Here is a 20454-nt window from a genome sequence, read left to right as displayed (position 1 = left end):
AGAGAGAGAGGAAGGCTGGTCAGCAGGTTGTAGGGTTGAATGTTATGGGAGTGCGGAGTGCTGATTGTGTGGCTGAAGGGAGAGAGTGCAGGGTGTGTTTGTGAGTGCAGGGATCTGGTGTTTGGAATGGGAGCAGGCACTCTGAGATTTCCTGCAGTCATTGGGGATGAGTGAATAAATGCTGAGGGGTTGTGCACTGAGTTGAATTTACAGCTGCTCCTTTGTCTGAAGAGTTGGTACTTGTTCCAGTCGTCCCTTGGGAGAATTATTGTTGTCCCATTGACAATAGCGGGCAGTCTCACTGCCCAGAGAGACAGAGGCTCCCAACGTACAGGGGACTGTGCATGTTACAAGGGTGACTTGAGGAATGTGAAGGGAAATTGGCAGCGGCTGCTGAGGGGAGCACCATGTTATCCAGAATGTAGCACAACCCAAGCACAGGGACCCAGAGGCACTAGTTTCCAAAGACAGACGTGCCAGCATGCAAATGACCTCTGTCCCCTACCCTTTGCCATTAGGGGTCTGGTTGCCTTGCTGGTATCCTTGGGCTGCTTCTTCCATCACTCTTTCCCTCTCCTCTAGGCTGACTGTTGGCACCAGTAAAACAAAAAACAGGGAACTGAGAGGGTGAGCAATTTTCTCACCCTCTCAGTTCCCTGTTTTCCCCCTCCCTCCCCTTCATCCTCTGTCTCCAGTTCCTCATCTTCCTTTAAAAATAGAAGGTATAAGTTATATGGATGCCAACTTTGCTCCCTGCTTAAGAGTTGGACGCTTCCTCCCCACCTGCCTGCCCCCGAAATGCTACCCAACACGACCCTCTTCTTGCTCTAGCCCAATGGTTTTCAAACTTTTTAGGCTACGTACCTTTTTCCAAATAATGTAGTCTACTATGTACCCCCATCTGAAATGGGGTCATAATATACCTATGGTTAGATTGCCAAGTCTTACTAAATAAAATGTGTTGTCTGCTATTACAGGATTTTTCTCGCGTACCCCGACGAGCTTGTGTATCCCCGTGTGAAAACCACTGCTCTAGCCTGTAATCTCAAGAGCCCCTGAATACAGAAGGAGCAAAGCACTGGAGCGTGATCCTGTGCATAGCTGTTTCCTGGGCGAGGAGGGTGAATGGTAGGAGCTAGCCGGAGGGTGGTTAGTTTTTAAAATATATTTTTAATGCTATAAAATGATCCAATCCATAGATCCCAAAGTCAGTCCCATTACAAATACACTGCACAGGATTCTGGCCTGCATTGCTAAGTCAGACGTGAAATACAGGAGAAGATTTTTGTCTATGTTAAATTAGATCAGAATTTCATATTTGTTAAATCTAACACAGAATTTAGAGAAGAGGAAGAGACGTAACGAGAGAGACAAGAGGAAGTGAAGAAAAATGGAAATAAAATAAGCAGAAGGGAGAGTAGAGGATTACATTTCACTATCTTCACCTTTTTGCTAAAGGAATCTGCAGAAGCACCGTGCATGCTGTGAGTTTGTATCCCTTACCAGAGTGTGCCTGCCCAGTCTTGCACAGTGAGGTGAGGTTCCAGGCCTGTTGAACCCATTCGGACAACAAAAGAGAATGGAGATTTTACCCTCTCCTACAAATAACCGATTGAGCAGCTGGCCCAAAAACTGAATTAGCATCTAATTATCTGTTACATTCCTCAGAGTTCAAATACCCCAACACACAAGACACCAAAGTGATCTTTCCCCCCAGTGTAACACAGAACAAGTGGTCAGTGCTGAGGTAACAGAGTTTGTGAAGCAGGGTGTCCTAGTGAATGAAGGGACTCTAATATCTGTCAGAGATGTAACTTGCATCTTACTTATTTTCACTAGTACTAGTACCTGGTGTCATTGTCTTATGTTAAGCCTTAATGAAGGTGTTAAAATGAAACAAGCTGTATAAAAGACTTAAGGAGAAATCCTTGTCCTGTTGAAGTCGATAAAACGTCCATTAACTTCAGGAGCGCTGGGATTTCAGCATTGGAGATCAGTGCATCTGACTGGAGAAGGTGTGACAGTTTCTTTTCCCATATAATGAAGTTTTCTTTATCAGACAAAGATGATGGAGAAATTGCACTATTCTGAGGTTCGTTTCTTAAAGAGGGTTTGCTCAGAAAGAAAGAACTCTTTCAAACTCCTCATCTGACAACAAAGGAAGATCTGGCATGTTCCATTGGTGTGTTAGCTCTAGGAGAGACGTGGATTTTATCTTTATTACAAAAACAGCCAAGCATATTAAAAAAAAATAATAATAATTAAACTCCACTTCTGTTCCCATCACCCAAGTTAAAAAAGACAACATGTAAATTAGACAAGATGAATATGAAGAGGATGGATTACCTATAGCATTAACTGTGGCACACATCCATCCCAGTGAAACCCATGTCGCACCACTGGTGTGGATAGGGAGCAGGCACTTGATACAGACTTAAGCTTGCTGGTCTGCACCTACCAAATTCATTCTGTTTCTACTCAACAGGCTGATTTCTAAGGCACTGTAAAAACACAGAACAAAAAGATGGTCCCTGCTGTCTTTAGCTTACAACCTGTGCCCTTCTTAGGTTAGCCAAACCTAGTCATGTTTTGGGATCACTATAGGGCACATGATTCACTTGTAGAGACCTTATTTTTTCTTCTTACTTTTTCTGACTGAGAGTGTGTTCTTTCAGAGACAATTTGTATTGACCTTTGATGTAACATTGCCTTAGCAGGATCCTGGTTTTAAGGGGCAGCGTGATAGTACACTTTTAGATCTGGCAAAGAAAATCCGCAACGTTCAAAACATTTAGGCAACAAATTTAAGCTCATCTGAGTCCCCTTCCTTGCTCAGATAAAATTAGTAGTGAGTTTATTAATGAAATCAAACCTGTGTGCGGAGACAGCAGTGGAAGTCGTTCCAAACAGATGGTAGTCAAAACTGGCTTGGAGGGTTCAGATACAGAAATGAGGGTGACCTGAGAGTCTTGACAGGTTCCCCTTGTACCCAGAGCTTCTTCAAGAATTGGTTAGGGTTAGACAAGAACACTAGGATAAATTCTCAGACTCTAATGTGGTTGTTGTCCATTACAAGTCTGGGTCAGTGGCTAGCATGGACAGCAATGGCAAAAGTGTGATGCCCTGAAAAGTGTGTCTTTTGTGAAGTCACAGAGCAAGAGAACAGTCATTTATCACATTGTGCCTGTTCCTATCCAGAGAGGTTGATCCCAAAACCAGTTTCCATATGCCTGCCAGGTGTGGCCATCGGACCTGTCAGCTGTGTCAACTTGGCTAACGGTGGTGTGACTGTGCCGCTGTAGTGTCACGGAGCAATGTAGTCTCCTCCTTAGAACCGCCATAATAATAAGGGAAGCCAGGGCACAAAGATTTTATAAAAATTTGTGACTTAATCTCTGGATTAATGGTGGTTGTTTGATTTCAGTGTCAGCATTTCAGAGAATGGAGTAGGTGACTCCAGAACCTCTCTTTCCTCATCAGTACATCTGGGTATATTAACTTTGGCCACGAAAGCCATTATATTTTTCAGGACTTGGCATGTCAGACTAACACAAAGTTAAGAAGTTAAAACCTCCTTTTAAAAAGCTATCTGTATAGATAAAATACATCCACATCCACCCATCATATGTAAACAGTCTTCTGGGGTTCTTTGGGGTACTTTCTGCTGTGCATGAATAGTACATTTTGAGCATGTGTACACAATTAACTAACAATGTGTTCACTTTGTTGCTGCAAAGAAAAATTGCTCTTAGAAATTTTTGAGCAAATTTGTTTGTTCGTTTCAGATTCCTTTGTAATTGTGGTAGCACCAGAGCTCCAGTCATTGACTAGGGCCCTGTTGTGCCAGGCACTCTAGAAACCAGACGTGCTGAAACTAGGGCTGCTGAGGGTTCTACTGCACCCCCTGCCTTGAAGTGATTTCCATCATATACAGGGTTTGGTTCAGTGGCTCTCAGCACTCCCACTACACAAATTGTTCCAGCGCCCCTGCAACAAACACAACAATAAGCTGGTCCCTACCCCAAACAGCTTTCAGTCTGTGCCTCTCTGAGGTTATAATGTTTTAGGAATGCTATAGCACAGAACCAATTGTAGAGACGTTATTTTTCTTTCCAGTTTTTGTGTTTGTGTGTTTTCTTTCAGACAAGTTGGATTAACTTTCCATGCAACATTGCCTTAACAGAATCTCATAAAATCTGGTCTGATACTGCACCACTGTTTTTGTTTTACAGACATTTTTTCCAAGAATCCAGTATGGCTGCTTTACACAGTATTGCCAGCCAAAATTCATGAGTCAGGCCCTAAAAATCATAACATTTTACAAACTTTTTTTTTTTCGTTTTTCTTTTTTTTTTCTTTACCTTCTGGTTTCTGAACCTTTAGGGTGCACTCGGGTCACATTTTTAGGCTTTTTTTTACTGCAACCACAAGGACCAATGCTACTTAATGAAACATCATCACGGGAAATCAAGAGCCAGGGTTTGTATTAAAACACCAAATATGGCAAGACTCATAATAAATCATGAGTGTTTACACCCAAGGCTATTGAGTAAGTAAATTATTACAGTGCCAAGAGGATCCGCCTCTTAGTTTCTGTAAGTCTGAAAAATGGATATCGGTGCCTGTCAGTGCATGGTTAGAAACATTTCATGGGTAGAGCTCTCTCTGGAGACCTGGGATTGTCTAGACATCCAGTATCAGGAGTGTCTGGCTGAGAAAGCAAGTTCTTTGCAAGGGGTATTGTTCTTCCTCCAGAAACCAAGTAGACCTAAATCCAAGATACCGCTTTTTAATGTCCTGGGTACTTTCAGGTCTTCCTGTTGAGGTGCAGATGATGATGATGATGGCTTAGTGCTGTACCAGATCTATGCAGTTCCTCACTCAGGGAGCTGGCAGTCTGAATGGCTAGGCCTCTTTTCACCAGAGGATGAAAGTTTTGGCTGTTGGGTGAGCCTGATGTGAGGGCCCTTTCCCGGTTTCCTTGGTTTCTGTGGCTCTGGACCAGGGGAGGGCAAACTGCGGACTGGATCCAGCCCGTCAGGGCTTTCAATCTGGTCAGCGGGATTGCCAGCCCTGTGGCGCAGTGGGGCTAAGGCAGGCTCCCTGCTGCCCTGGCCCCGCGCTGCTCCCAAAAGCGGCTGGCATCACGTCCCTGAGTCCCCTTGGGGTGGGCGCAGAGGGCTCTGTATGCTGCCCTCTCCTGCAGGCATCGCCCTTTGCAGCTCCCATTGGCCGGGAACGGGGAACCACGGCCAATGGGAGCTTCGGGGTTGGTACCCACAGGCGAGGGCAGCGCATGTCGGAGCCGCCTGCCCCACCCCACCCCCAGGAGCCTGCCTGCCTCAGCTCCGCTGTGCGCCGCTGCCACCCCAGAGCTGCTCGAGGTAAGCCAGAGCCCGCACCCCCAATCTCCTGCCCTGAGCCCCCTGCCACACCCCTCCTGTATCCCAACCCCATATTCATGGCCCTGCATACAATTTCCCCACCCAGATGTGGCCCTTGGGCCAAAAAGTTTGCCACCCCTGCTCTTGACTGTTCCAGCTCAATTCAAATCTTAACCAGAAGGGTTAGAATCCTGCAAAGCTGGTAACACTAAATGTGCGCTCTGTTTTGAACTCCTGTTCTCCTCTGGCGTTTCCACGGCTGCTGATCGGATGGTGAGTTAAATGGGGTAATTCCCTAGTTGAGGGCCTGGTGGTGATGGGAGAGCAGAGCGCGATGGCCCCAAGGGGTTGTATTGCACATTCAGAATCTATAGCGGCATATGGCAGTGTGTACTACACTATCTGACTGCGTGAGTGGCCTGTGCCTGGAGCTTCCTTCTTGCTCTGGAGAAGTGAGCAGGAGTCTCCTTCAAGTCTGTGCGAGAACCGTAGCTCTCTGACTTGCTTGTGATTGAGAGGACACAGTTACTGCCAAGCCATGACTGTGCTGTAATTCATCCTGCACTGACAGCAAGCTTGGCACTGTTGCAGAGCATGCAAGAAACAGCAGACTGTATTCCCAAGCCAGTTTATAATGACTAGAACAGCAGGAGTTAGTCAAAAAGACCTCCTGAGGTCTCTTCCAACCCTAATCTTCTGAGAGTCTAAACAAGCAAAGCTGGACAAGGAGTCCATCCTTGATGCCACCTGGTGTGCAACAGTCACGTGTCTGGCTTACCCTGGAAATTAGATTAATAGATTTATAAATTCCAAGGCCAAAAAGAAACATTGTAATCATCTGGTCTGACCCCCCGGCATGACACAGGCCGGAGAACGTCCCTAACAGTTTCTTTTGGGCTAGAACATTTCTTTAAGAAACAAAACAAACAAACAAACAAAAATCCAATCTTGATTTAAAAATTGCCAGGGATGGAGAATCCACCAGGTTCCAGTGTAGTTCCAATGGTTAATTCTCCTCACTGTTAAAAATTTACATCTTCTCTCCAGTCTGAATTTGTCTAGCTCCAATTTCCAGCCGTTGGAGTGTGTTAGACCTGTCTCTGCTAGACTGAAGAGCCCAGGATCAAATATTTGTTCCCCATGTAGGTATTTATAGACTGATCAAGTCACCCCATAACCTTCTCTTTCTTAAGCTAAGTAGACTGAGCTCCTTGAGTCTATTGCTATAAGGCAGGTTTTCCAATCCTTTCATCGTTCTTGTGACTCTCCTCTGAACCCTCTCCAATTTATCAATATCCTTGAATATGGACACCAGAACTGGACACACTATTCCAGCAGCAACGCACCACTGTCCAATACAAAGGTAAAATAACCTCTCTACTCCTAGTTGAGATTCTCCTTTTATTAATCCTTTTGGCCACAGCGTGACACCGGGATCTTGTGTTCAGCTGATTATTCACCATGACCCCTAAATTTGAGTTCCTGCTTCCCTGGATAGAGTCCCCCATCCTGTAAGCCAGTGGTCTCCAAAGTGGGGTGTGTGCATCCCATGGGGTGCACAGCAGGAGGAGCACTTTTTTTTTCTTCGTCTGAGTGGCACTTTTTTTTTTGCTTTGGCAAAAATGGTAGAACCGGCACGGCAAGGGGTGCGTGTTCAAAAATTTTTTACTGATAGGGGTGCGCGATCAAAAAAGTTTGGAGACCACTGCTGTAAGCAATTCAGATTGCTTTTTGTCAGCAACCTGTCCTGTTCATTATTTACAACTCCCCCAATCTTTGTGTTATCTGCAAACTTTATCAGTGATGATGACTTTTTTCTTTCAGGTCATTGATAAAAAATATTAAATAGTGTGAGGCTAAGACAATCATAGAATCTCAGGATTGGAAGGTTCCTCAGGAGGTATCTAGTCCAACCCCCTAATCAAAGCAGGACCAATTCCCAACTAAATCATCCCAGCCAGGGCTTTGTCAAGCCGGGCCTTAAAAACCTCTAAGGAAGGAGATTCTACCACCTCCCTAGGTGGTTCCCTGTTGATAATTACATTTTGAGACCCATCAGTTAGGCATGCTCCCTTGTAGGCAATACAGTCCCTTGTAACTATAATTAGGGTTGGCTGAATTTGATAACCTTTTTTGATGATATCAGTGTTTATTGATTGTAAATTTTCACAGTTGCACAAAATCATGGGTTTTAAGCATTTTTAAAATTTTTTTTAGCAATGTACATTTTTACAATTGTGGGAAATTACAGGGGGTATTAGACAGTAGTTATTCACAATCGGGGTCAGACAATAATTATTTAATGATAGATGTTGAGATTCAGAAAGCTGAAGCCTTATAGCAGCTAAAACACAAATTGTCAACCTCACATGTCAAAATGTGCAAAGTAAATAGCCTTAAATCAGTCCAATAATTTCTCAATCAGCATTTTTGCCTGTCTGTAAATTTCTGTTATTGATGGTTTGGGTGTGTACAGTGAAATCGATATTTATCAACATTAACTGATAAAAATCGAATCCTTCCAAGCCTAAATATAACACAGCATGTACCCATACCTGGTACATACCATCTGACCTGCTGTGTGGGGTTTCTGGTTTTTCTGGGGGGTATTCCAGGTTCCCATTGAATCTCCTCTTGATAATCACAGTAGGATATCTGGTGCCGATTGTGTGGTGATGGTCGGCTTGCAGGCAGGCAGGTTAACTACAAAGTAGTTATACATTACTTGAGCTCACTGCAGCAGCAGGCAGAGATGCCACCTTTGCAGTCTGGGTAAGCACGAAGGAAACTGCCCTTTCCTCTTGGATAGTCACATGCCCCTTTATAACCTCTAGGCAGGACTGCTGCACCCTGGTCAACTGGCCACCTAGAGGACCCAGTTCTCAATTAAACCCCTTTATGCTACTCTGGCTGTGCAAAGGAGACTTCGAGTGAGTATAAGGTCCCTTTGTACAGCTAGTGCCGTGTAATGGGCCTCAGTGTAACTGAGAATTGGGTCTGGAAGCTAGTTCAGAATGCAGCAGCCCATGTAAGAGGGACAGGCTGATCTAAGCACATACCCCAATGCTGAGTGCTCCCTATCTACTTCAGGACTTGAACCCAATCTGTGTGCTTGTCTTTGAGGCCTTTAATGGGATAGCAATGAACAGGCTTTCTCTCTCTACACCATTGCAGCAGCTGTAATCAACAGGGAAGGGATGCTGAATTTTAGAAGGTTTCAGAGTAGCAGCCGTGTTAGTCTGTATCCGCAAAAAGAAGAACAGGAGTACTTGTGGCACCTTAGAGACTAACAAATTTATTAGAGCATAAGCTTTCGTGGACTACAGCCCACTTCTTCGGATGCATATGCAGCAGGTGCCTCTGGAGGGCCCTTAGCCATAAAATGACCTATAACTGGAAATCAAGGTTTCAGAGTAGCAGCTGTGTTAGTCTGTATCCGCAAAAAGAAGAACAGGAGTACTTGTGGCACCTTAGAAATCAAGATGAGACAGAAGCTAGCCCCCTACATAGCACTATGTAAGACCCCCTCCAGGCCATCTCCCATTAACAAAGGTCAATAGGTACCTGCAAGTCCCTGGAAAGATGACCCCTGTGGTTGGTGCTGCTTGACTATCAACCTAAAATATGGAAATTCTTGGACCTTTTTGTGACCAAATCAATAGGTTGCCCATTCAGGATGTAAATATGATCCTTATGGTAGAGGACCCCACCTTGGAACCTGAAGGCTGGAGAGACATTAGTGTTCTCCAGAGTCTGGTGGATCTGAGCAGGGAAGCAGGTAACAAGGCACAAATTGACACAATTAGGCTGTTGTCTGCTGTGCCATTTATGAAATTGGATGCCTTTAAAATCATAGAGGGAGTGTTCTTATCTGGTTCCAGGTACTCGGCCTTATGGGACAGTGTGTCAGCTTTCCCATTTCTTCCTGGGCGATAAGTGACTATGAAGTCAAACTGGGCAAAGAAAGGGGACCAGCAGACCTTTGGTTCATTGAGGTGTTTGGCCATTCAAAGATATTCCAGGTTCTCGTGATCTGTGAACACTTGATCAGGGAACTTGGTCCCCTCCAGTAGGTGACACCATTCCTCAAATGCTGCCTTGATAGCTAAGAATTCCTTATCCCATATATCATATTTCTTCTCTGTGGGGCTAGCTTGCAAGAGTAACAGACACATGGGTGACGTTGACCAGCAGGACCAGCCAGCTGGGACAGTGCTGCACACAGGCTGAAATGGGATGTGTTGGCCTCCACCATTAATGGTTTTTCAGGGTGAACAAAGATGGGTGCTGTGGTGAACTTCTCTTTTAGCTGATTGAAGGACATTTGGGCTTCCAAGGACCAGGTGAACTGAACTCTTTTTCACAGAAGTGCAGTCAGAAGCAACTAGGCTGGAAAATCCCTCAATGAATTGACTGTAGAAATTAATGAAGCTAGGAACCATTGGACCCCGTGGCTGTCCGTTGGTGTGGCCCAGTCGGAGATGGCCGCCATCTTGCGTTGGTGCACTGTTAGTCCTGTAGGGAAGATAATGTAACTAAGGAATTCTATTGTATCCTTTTTGGACTTCTCATGTAGATGGAGTTGGCAAAGTCTTTTTAGGGTGCTGTGTAAATGCGGATCATGAGACGCCTGATTGTCAGAAAAGATGAGGATGTTGTTCAGATAAATGACTACGTAGTGATCTAACATCCCTGAAGATGTAGTTTATGAAGTGCTGGAACGTTGCTGGGGCATTGCACAGACCGAACAGCACGACCAGGTACTCGGTATCCATACTGTGTACGGAAGGCAGTCTGCCACTAATCTCCCTCTCTAATCCAGACCAAATTGTAGGCCCCACAAAGGTCCAGTTTAGTAAAAACCTTTGTGGAGTGGAGCCTTTCAAAAAGCTCATTGAGGAGGAAAGAGTATTAATTTGAATTGTGATTCTGTTTCACACCCAATAGTCAACACAAGGCCCTAACGATCCGTGGTGGTTGTTTTTTTACCAAGAAAATTGGTACCCAGCCGGAGGCATGGAAGGATGGATAAACTCCTTTTGTAGATTTTCCTGGAGGTAGTCATGGAGAGCCTGACATTCTGGCTCCGAAAGGGAGTAGATGCAGCTGAAAGGGACTTCTGCTCTGGCTAGAGCTTGATGGGACAGTTGTAGCTGTGAAGGGGTGGCAAAATGTTTGTGTTCTTTTTGTTGAACACAGCAAAATTCTTGTATTTAATCAGTAACGTAGAGGCAGTGGATGGGGTCGCAGAGTATAACGAGACTCCTTGGGGATTAAACGACTCAGAATCTCTAGTATGAGGTAAGCTGAACTATAAGGGGTTCCCAGTCTAAGGTCTCTACAGTTGGTTTTCAGGAGACAGAATTGTCAGCAATGTGGGAAGCCAAAATGTATTGTGCCTGCCCATCAACAAATGCAGAGGTAGTGAGTCCAGAGCATGCTGAGAACTACTGGAAAGTGTGGTGCTCAGGTAAATCCATACTGGAGAGTCTCTTGGTGACCCTGCAATCCAGTGCTTAATTTGCCTGCCATTCTGGGCTCACTGCATCAGTTATGAATGTAAAACAACTTCTTGAGCCCTAGCACCTCTTGCATTACAAATTAAGCATTGGCGTGATCTGTGGATAACCAGGCTTGATGAAAGGTGCAAGCTGTCAATAGACTCCACCAAGACCAGAGAGTCCTTGTGTTGGGTGGGGATCTGATGTACTTGTGCAAAGTCCTGATTCATGAAATTGTCTGAGGTACCTGAATCCACCAGTACCTCCAGATAGACCTCTGAGATGGAGGGCTGTTGGACTTGCAGAGGGAGATGGAAATGTCGGGACCTGCTCGGTTCTTGCCAGCAGACAGGCACTGATGCTGGGTACTGAGAAGAGGTGGAGAGCACCACCCCAGCCCGGACCCCCCTATTGGGGGCTGGTGTTTGCCATTCCCTGATGACAGTGTAGATTGGACCTTAGCAGGGCAGCCCAACATGGAATGTCCTGGTCTTCCACAGTAATAGGCATACCCCCAATGCAGCTTTCTCTCTGCATCAGAGAGATCAAGCTGCAGGGGGTCAGGCTGTGGGGAAGACACTGAGGGTTGGTGGGCCAGAGATGGCAGGACTGGGGGGAGTCAGGAAACTGGCCTTCTTTCTTGGCAGCATTCCATCAGGCATTTGTCAGTCTTTATGCAAGGTCAATCAAGGCATCCAGACTGGGTGGAAAGTCCAATTGTACCAGCTCATCTTGATTGTGAGACAGGCCGTGGATTCTTTACATTACTACCATTGGGAAATGCCTTTTAGTTAACTACTGACCACTTAGCACTCTAGGTGAAGGCACTGAAGAAGACCAACCCTTGAATAATGCATTGGCATGTGTCACTGCCACCCTATAAGTTCTAGCTCAAACACTGAGCCGGAAAAGCTTAGCATAGTGCCATTTTTCCCCCCATGATGGGTTACTCTGATACACCTACCCCAGTCTTGAGGGAGGAGGTGTGAGACAGGTATATAAACCTGTTCTGGTGACCTAGAGCTGCTGTGGGCAGGGATGCCCCTGCCCCTCCAGTCCTGTGAGTCATCTCAGGGTGGAATAAGGGTTGAAAAGCAGGAAGTTCCAGGTAGTTGGTGGGCAGCCCTGCGGGAGAGCAGACATAAGAACGTAAGAATGGCCATTCTGGGTCAGACCACAGGTCCATCTAGCCCATTATCCTGTTTTCCGACAGTGGCCAGTGCCAGGTGCCCTAGAAGGAATGAACAGAACAGGCAATCATCAAGTGATCCATCCCGTTGCCCATTCCCAGCTTCTGGCAAATAGAGGCTAGCGCTACAGCTCCCAAGAGGAACCCCAGGAGAGCTACAGAGAACTAGCCTCCATAAGGCCACTCACTGATTCCCCGTGCCTACAAGGGGACAGCACGCTATGATATACCAACAGCAGGAGAGGCTTGGTGCACCCGGGCTATGCTAAGAAGGACTTGGAGAGTGGGAGCCAGGGCCTTCCCCTACCCCTAAACTCAGACTGTTTAGCTTAATGTAGTATTGAGGGGACTCCTGTTTGTGTGGAGTGGTTTAGCGGTGGTCAGTCAGCAGGAGGTGTCAGTCAGGTACCCTAGAATTGTGACAGCTGCTATGTCACTTCTCCATGAGTGTTAGTCCCATTGTCTCACCAGTTCCGGTTACCTTTTCCTAAAAGTCCTCTAACTTCAAATGAATCCGTATGCTGTTTTCATTCTATATTACACACGAGAAAACTCTGTTAAAAGAACGTTTTAAAGTTGTGAAGTCAAGGCTCACAAGTTAAGAAATGCTAGAATTTAGGCTGCCTGTGTGACTTTAATTGAGCTCCTTTGTATGATACTGCCTTTTAACTACTTGATCACATCCTATTTTTCCCCTTTGGATTCTCCCCTCCTCCCTACCAGCTCTTTGTCTGATCTGTCATCCCCCCTGCCCATGTTCCCTTTCCTCACTGGCTCCCAGTCTTTTTTCCTGCCCTGCCCCTTTCCCCAGTCTCTTTGTCCGGCCATTCCTAGTTCTCCCTGCATGTTCTGTCTTCTTATCAGATCTGTCTCTCCTCCCCCGTAGCTCCCAATCTCCTTGCCCAGCTAGTCCTCGTTCTCATGGGCTGGCCAAGAAATCAGATTCCCTAGGGAGGACCAGGAACGCTACTGGAGTAGTCCTGTTTACCCCCTCCACCCCCCATCACCATTTCATTTTCCCTCTAGGATGCCCCCTCCTTCTGGCTTGCTCTTATTTCTCCATGAGATTCCTGGTGGACTGTTTCCCATGTTCTACCTGCCAGCTGGGAGCAGCTCGCACTTCTTCACTCTGAGTCTCCAGGCTGACTAGGCAGGCGTGACCCTCTGTTTTTATGCTGGGACTATTATCATGACTTCTCTTGCACTGCAAAGACTCTGTCAAGTCTGGAGCCTTCCCTTTGGGCATCTTGGGCAACCAGAGATGACATACCCCTTGAGCACTAGCTCATGCTTGCTCAGTTCAGGTTTCTGATCTTGAACCAATCTTCAAAGAGTAAAACATCCTTTCCAGATCCAGTGACTTTCCATTTATCTGGATAATGCTCTCTCTCCATTCAAGGTTTTGGAAAGCCAGAGATGAAGTGTCTGGAATAATGCCTCAGTCACTGGACACTGGCCTCAATGTTGTTACTGTTCATGAAGTTACAGAGGCCAAGTCTTTTAAATGACTGGGGACTTTGCTTGCCTAACGAGACACGTCCAGGAGGCCTGGTGTTCAGATGCAGGTGCTCGGCACTTTCCAGAGTTCAGACCCCTTTTATGGTGTCTCAGGTTTGGCACCCAAAATCACCTATTGCTCTTGAAAATCATGGCCTGGGTGTTTAAGATGTTCATGCTGGGACATTTCAGTGTTCTTTTGATTTTCTGCTCATAAACCTGTCTAACCAAGGCGGTGCTCTTTCCTGCTGGCTGCCCAAAAGTTGGAGCAGCTCTCAGTGAAAAGAAAGGGAGTAGGTAGGGACCTGCCCTGCCCTGCCCATCTCTCCATTGGGGAATGGACAGAGTTCTTCTGCCCAGTGTATCGGGGAGAGAACTGTCATTTCCAGTGTTCCCAGGAGAAGCAATTTGCCCTTGAGATGGGTGCCACAGTGAGAGGCTGGTTGCCCTGACAGAGGGCACTTCTGTTAGTGGTGGCCCTGCGGAGATGAAGATGAAGCCAAATAACAAGGTTAATGGTCACAGGTGTATAGGTTGTGTGCTCTTGTTAACCTACATATGCTAATCCTTTTCTGTGTGTGCATTGTGTGCACCCTGCAGTACCATTACCGTCTGCCTACAGCCTCTATACTGGTTTCTTTTCTCTTTGCTATAGGTGAGTCTGGAGGAAGATAGAGAGAGGGAGAAAACCGTCTGGATTTGAATTGAGAGCTCTGGACCCAAGCCTTGTGATGATGGTGAGTACTTTCTCTAGTCTCTCTGCCTTTTGTTCATCTCTCTCTACTTTCTTCAGAGCTTTACCCTCTCTCCCTGCAGTAACTGGAAACTCCAGAGTCCATGCACCTACCTTCTGCATCTTAGACACAGCCTGTGTGGTTGCATCTGAGATGTTCCAAGCTGTGGCAATAGCATCTGAAGTAGGAACCAAACTGCTGGGAAATGGAGAATGAATTAAGTAGAAGAAAGGGATCAGAACAAGTAGGTGCCATCAAGCAATGGCACACAAGTGAGAAGATAGTGTTGTCTGGCAGCAGTTGTGTGCTAGCCCAGGCCTCTGGGCACTAGAATTTTCCCACCTTCAACACTGGAGGGCCCTGGGATCCAAGAATTATGCAAAAGGCCCCTTGGCTCTCATTACAGACCTGGGAGTGGATGCTTAGGTTGCTTTGAGGAGTGATGATGTGACTGCAGAAAAGGTAAAAGTTGGTTTCCTCATCATCTGAGATTATATCATGGTGGGAGGACTTCCCTGGCCATATGATTCCAGGTAGAAGAAGGATGTTAGCCCTAACAAATAAAAGGGGAGTTGATTAGATTTTTCAGTTCAAAAAGAAAAAAAAAAAAAGCATCCAAACTCTAAACCCAGACTGTAGGGAAGTTTATGTGCAAAGAGAGGGGTGTGTACGTGTGTGCACCCCCATCTGTGAGAGAGGCTGGACATGTATCGGAGCAGAAGTGTCTGTAGGGAGCCTGTGTCTGACAGCTCGGTGGGTATGTCTGCACAGCCTGCAACAGCGAGCCTCCTAGCCTTGGTCGAAAGACTTGGGATTGCGCGGCTCACGCGAGTGCCCTAAAACAAGCCGTGTAGTCGGGGCTTTGAAGTTGTGGCTCGGCTGGAGCTTGGGCTTTGTAGCCTAGGGAGAGAGGTGGCTTGTGAGCCCAAGCTGCAGCACAAAGCACTGTCGTACAGCTACTTTCAGAGAGCGAATGTGAGCCCTGCTAGCCTACGTCTGTCAGCCTGGTCTGGGAGGTTTCTCGCCATGGGCGGATAGCCATACTCTGTGTGAGAGACAGCATATTGATTTTAAAGGACAATATCATTCCAGGTGAACTGGATCCGTTTTTGGTCAATGACAAAAATAATTATTCAAGGGCAGATGGCGAGATTGATTTTAGGAGAGTATATGGTACAGCACCTCTTGGAAACCTCACTGATTCGTTTGCTTGGAAATTTGCACCATTGCATGTGTTGCAAACTGACTCATGGACGTAAACAATGCATCGAGTAGCAATGCATCAAGTTGGAGGAAGTGTCCTCTGGGTACCGTGGCGGTTGGTGTTCAGTCTAGTCTGGTTAAAATCTTCATGAAAAGAAATATGTAGTTTTAATTCCAGCAGTTTAGGGTGTGGTTGCGGCTCTCTTGCTCAAGCTGGTGAGCCGTTACTCACAGGAGTTGCCCAACTGAAGTCAATGGGATTGCTTGTCTGAGTAACTGCTCAAAACTATGAATAAGGCTGTTCAGTCTGGCCCTTCTCTAGGTAAGGAACTGTTTAGTAGGAGTAACGTTTTCAAAAGTGACTTCGATACTAAGGCGTCTAAGTCCCATTGACTTTCAATGAGTCTCCAATGTTGCTTTTGAAAATATGACTCTAGATCAGGGGTTCTCAAACTGGGGATTGGGATCCCTCAGGGGGTCGTGAGGTTATTACAATGGGGGGGTCGCGAGCTGTCAGCCTCCACCCCAAACCCCGCTTTGCCTCCAGCATTTATAATGGTGTTAAATATATTAAAAAGTGTTTTTCATTGATAAGGGGGGTCGCACTTAGAGGCTTGCTGAGAAAGGGGTCCCAGTACAAACGTTTGAGAACTGCTGGTCTAGGTAGGGATTCTAACAGTGGAACCCAAATTTTCTGCTGTAGTTAAAATAGAAAAATGATTTCTTTTGTTGCTCTCAGTTTTCACATGATCATAACGAAGTTTGGTATGTAACCTATTATTTAAATCAGATTCTGTACCAGATAATTGGAGGATAGCTAATATGTCATCAATTTTTAAAACAGGCTCCAGAGGCGATCCCGGCAATTACAGGCCAGTAAGCCTAACTTCAGTATCAGGCAAATTGGTTGAAACCAGAGTGAAGAACAGCATTGTCAGACACAGGAGCGGCGCCAGGGTTTTTGCCGCCCTAGGCACAGCGCTCCTCCTCTGAGCATTCGGCGGTGGGGGTCCTTCCACTCCGCGTCTTCGGGGCACTTCAATGGCGGGTCCTGGAGCGAGTGAAGGACCCGCAGCCGAATTTTCACCGAAGACCCGGAGCGGAAGGACCCCTTGCCGCCGAGGGTGGCAAAATCATAGCTGCCGTCCTAGGCAACCGCTAGCCCTGGTCAGACATATAGATGAACACAATTTGTTAGGGAAGAGTCAACATAGCTTTTGTAAAGGGAAATCATGCCCCACCAGTCTATTGGAATTCTTTGGGGTGGAGTCAACATATATGTGGACAAGGGTGATCCAGTCTCATAGACTCATAGACTTTAAGGTCAGAAGGGACCATTATGATCATCTGGTCTGACCCCCTGCATGATGCAGGCCGTAAGACCCTTCCCTGGACTCTGCCGTTGAAGTCCCCAATCCTGTGTTTTAGTGACTTCAATCGGCTGATATAGTCGATATAGTGTACTTTAGACTTTCAGAAAGCCTTCAACAAGGTCCTTCACCAAAGGCTCTTAAGCAAAGTAAGCTGTCATGGGATAAGAGGGAAGGTCTTCTCATGGATTAGTAACTGGTTATAAGACAGGAAACAAAGGGTAGGAATAAATGGAGAGAGGTAAATAGTGGTGTCCCCCAGGGGTCTGTCCTGGGATCAGTGCTGTTCAACATATTCATAAATTATCTGGAAAAAGGGGTAAATAGTGAGATGGCAAAATTTGCAGATGATACAGAACTACTCAAGATAGTTAAGTCCAAAGCAGACTGCCAAGTATTATGAAGGGACTTCATTAAACAGGGTGACTGGGCAACAAAATGGCACATGAAAATCATTGTTGATAAATGCAAAGTAATGCACATTGGAAAACATAATCCCAACTATATTTACATCTATATTTACTAAATGAGCTGTTACTACTCAAGAAAGAGATCTTGGAGTCACTGTGGATAGTTCTCTGAAAACAGGCACTCAATGTGCAGTGGCAGTCAAAAAAGCTAACAAAGTTAGGAATCATTAGGAAAGAGATAAATAAGACAGAAAATATCATAATGCCTCTATATAAAACAGGGGTTCTCAACTTTGTGACCCTCAATTTATTACATGGGGGGTCACGAGCTGTCAGCCTCCACCCCCAAATCCTGCTTTGCCTCCAGCGTTTATAATGGTGTTAAATACAAAAAAAGTGTTTTTAATTTATAAGGGGGGGAGGGGTCGCACTCATAGGTTTGCTGTGTGAAAGAGGTCACCAATACAAAAGTTTGAGAAACACAGTTCTAAATCCATAATATGCCCACACCTTGAATACTGTGTGCAGTTTTGGTCCCCCTATCTGAAGAAAGATATTGGAAAAGATACACAAAAGGTCAACAAGAATGCTTAGGGGTATGGAACAGCTTCCAGACAAGGTGAAATTAAAAAGACTGGGACTTTGAAGCTTGGAAAAGACATCACTGAATGGGGATACGATAGAGGTCTATAAAATCGTGAGAGAAAGTGAATAAGGAAGTGTTGTCTACCCCTTCACATAAGAACCAGGGGTCATCCGATGAAACTAATAGGCAGCAGGTTTAAAACAAAAGGAAGCACTTCTTCACACAACACACAGTCAACCTGTGGAATTCATTGCTGGAGATGTTGTGAAGACCAAAAGTAATACTGGATTCAAAATAGAATTAGGTAAGTTCCTGGAGGATAAGTCCATCAATGACTATTAGCTAAGATGATCAGAGATTCATCTCTATTCTCTGAGTGTATCTAGCCTCTGTTTGCCAGAAGCTGGGAATGGACAACAGGGGATGGATCACTCGATGATTGCCTGGTCTGTTCATTCCCTCTGAAGCACTTGGCATTGGCCACTGTTGGAAGACAGGATACTGGGCTAGATGGACCTTATGTTTTCCAAGACCTGTAGCTTTTGTGCTGAAATGTTTGGTCTCTATCAAAAGCCAGATTGTCTAATTTATTTTGCTTTGGTTTATTTTAAGAAGGTTTGCACCAAATCCCCTCAGTCATTTTCAAAGTACTTTTCCTGCATAAGAAAATTGGACACCATTATTTTGAGGAGTTAGTTACAAAATGACTGAACTTTTGACATTTCAAAAAGCTTTTTTAAAATCAAGGTTAACATTTGAACATATGGCTCGGTGCCCACACCATAGGGAATGTTGTCAGTCACATGTAAGGTGTTCATGGAACTGTGGATATGTGTGCACCTATAGCTATTTAATGCAGTAGCAAATTGCTGTTTAATGCAGTTGACAAGTTGTGCTGGTAAACGCCACAAGCCGTAGTTCTCCAGAGCACTGCCACTGATTGACTCTGGTGACGAATCCAGCAGAGTTTGTTAATCGGAAGCTGAATAGCCTTTCTAGCAAGGTGATGAGCTTTACAGGTAGACCTTGTTAGAAGTAAAACCCAAGTAACTGTAGACCTACTAGCTTATGAACTTTGTTAGCAAAACCTGTGGCAGTGAGTTCTGAATAACACCAGATATTTCTACTCCTTCTTTAATAATCTTTTTAGAAAAATCTGCAAAAATTGCAGTGCGAAGATTCCACAATTGCAAGAAATCAGGAAATGCAAAATTACATTTCCAGCAAATTGCACTTGACATATGTAGTATTGTTTTTCCTATTTTTCTTATTATACATGTGTCTTAATCTATTATCCTCTGTCCTTAAGTATGAACTACAAAACATAAATATAAAATGCTACATTAATGCAAGAGTGAGCTGTCTTGTTGGGTTGAACACTATTCAGAGTTATACTCACAAGAAACATTACCAGCGAATCACTGGACCAAATACCATCTCTACAGGTCATGCCAGAGCTAGATATGGAGCCCACTGTAGAAGAACTAAGCAGGGCCATTGATTTGCTATCAAGTAGCAAGGCTCCTGGAAAAGATAGCATCCCAGCGGAAATCCTCAAGTGCGGGAAGACAGCCTATTACCATATCTTCATCAGCTGCTACTTAAATGCTGGAAAGATGATGAGGTACCACAAGAGATGCGCAATGCAAACATCATCACTTTGTATAAAAATAAAGGTGAAAAGGGCCACTGCAACAGCTACAGTTCATGTCTACCCTGTGATTCAGGGCTGGAAGATCAACTATAGACATGAGATTTTCTCTGCTTCAACTCCAAGAAAACTGCAGAGAGCAAAACCGACTATTGTACATCACCTTTGTGGACCTACCCAAAGCATTTGACACAGTCAGCAGAGCAGGTCTATTTGCAATACTAGAAAAGATAGGTTGCCCACCAACCCTGTTGAGTCTTATATGTTCATTCCACAACAACATGAGAGCAACTGTCCAGTTTGACGGGTCCACTTTGGACAGCTTTGAGATGAAAAGCAGAGTGAAGCAAGGATGTGTTCTTGCCCCTACACTTTTGGAATCTTCTTCTCGGTACTCTTGAACTCTGCGTTTAAGGACATGCAAGATGGAGCAGTATTAAATGGGAAACTCTTCAACCTGTCTGACTTAAGTCAAAGATCAAAGTCAAAAAGGTGCTCATCAGGGAACTTCTATTCGCTGCTGCCCTCATAGCCCACGATGAAGATCTACTATAAGAACTCATGGACGACCTTTCAGTGCCTGTCAGGCATTTGCTGTCACGATCAGCATCAAGAAAACAGTTGTATTAGGACAAGGGGGTTTCACAAGATCCCTCAATTAGCTTAAATGCAAACCAGCTAGAAGTAGTTCAAACGTGCAGTTCTTCTTCGAGTGCTCATGGGCATTCCACTGTAGGTGTGTGTGCTCGCCACGTGCATTGGTGCTGGAAGATTTTCCCTTAGCAGTACCCATAGGGAAGTGCCCCAGCAACCCCTGGAGTGGTGCCTCCATGGCACGGTATAAGGGGCACTGTGCGCTCCCCCCACCCTCAGTTCCTTCTTGCTGCCAGTGAAGGTGCTTCAGAACTGCTCTGCTCCAGCTCTGCTGT

General features: G+C 45.4%; 1 protein-coding gene across 5 annotated transcripts in view; it reads left to right on the top strand.

Moving 5' to 3' along the window:
* MTMR4 (myotubularin related protein 4) overlaps nt 1-20454 on the top strand; it is a 113522-nt gene that overhangs the window by 29532 nt on the left and 63536 nt on the right. For all 5 annotated transcript variants that reach the window (XM_054008209.1, XM_054008212.1, XM_054008210.1 and 2 more), the window contains one exon: nt 14227-14308. In XM_054008209.1, coding sequence (XP_053864184.1) covers nt 14303-14308 — 6 coding nt within the window. In that variant the 5' untranslated portion in view covers nt 14227-14302. The remainder of the gene's footprint in view (nt 1-14226; nt 14309-20454) is intronic.

The sequence above is a fragment of the Malaclemys terrapin genome, chromosome 18 (genome assembly GCF_027887155.1).
Source record: "Malaclemys terrapin pileata isolate rMalTer1 chromosome 18, rMalTer1.hap1, whole genome shotgun sequence".
NCBI lineage: Eukaryota > Metazoa > Chordata > Testudines > Emydidae > Malaclemys > Malaclemys terrapin.
This window is presented reverse-complemented; position numbering and strand designations above follow the sequence as displayed.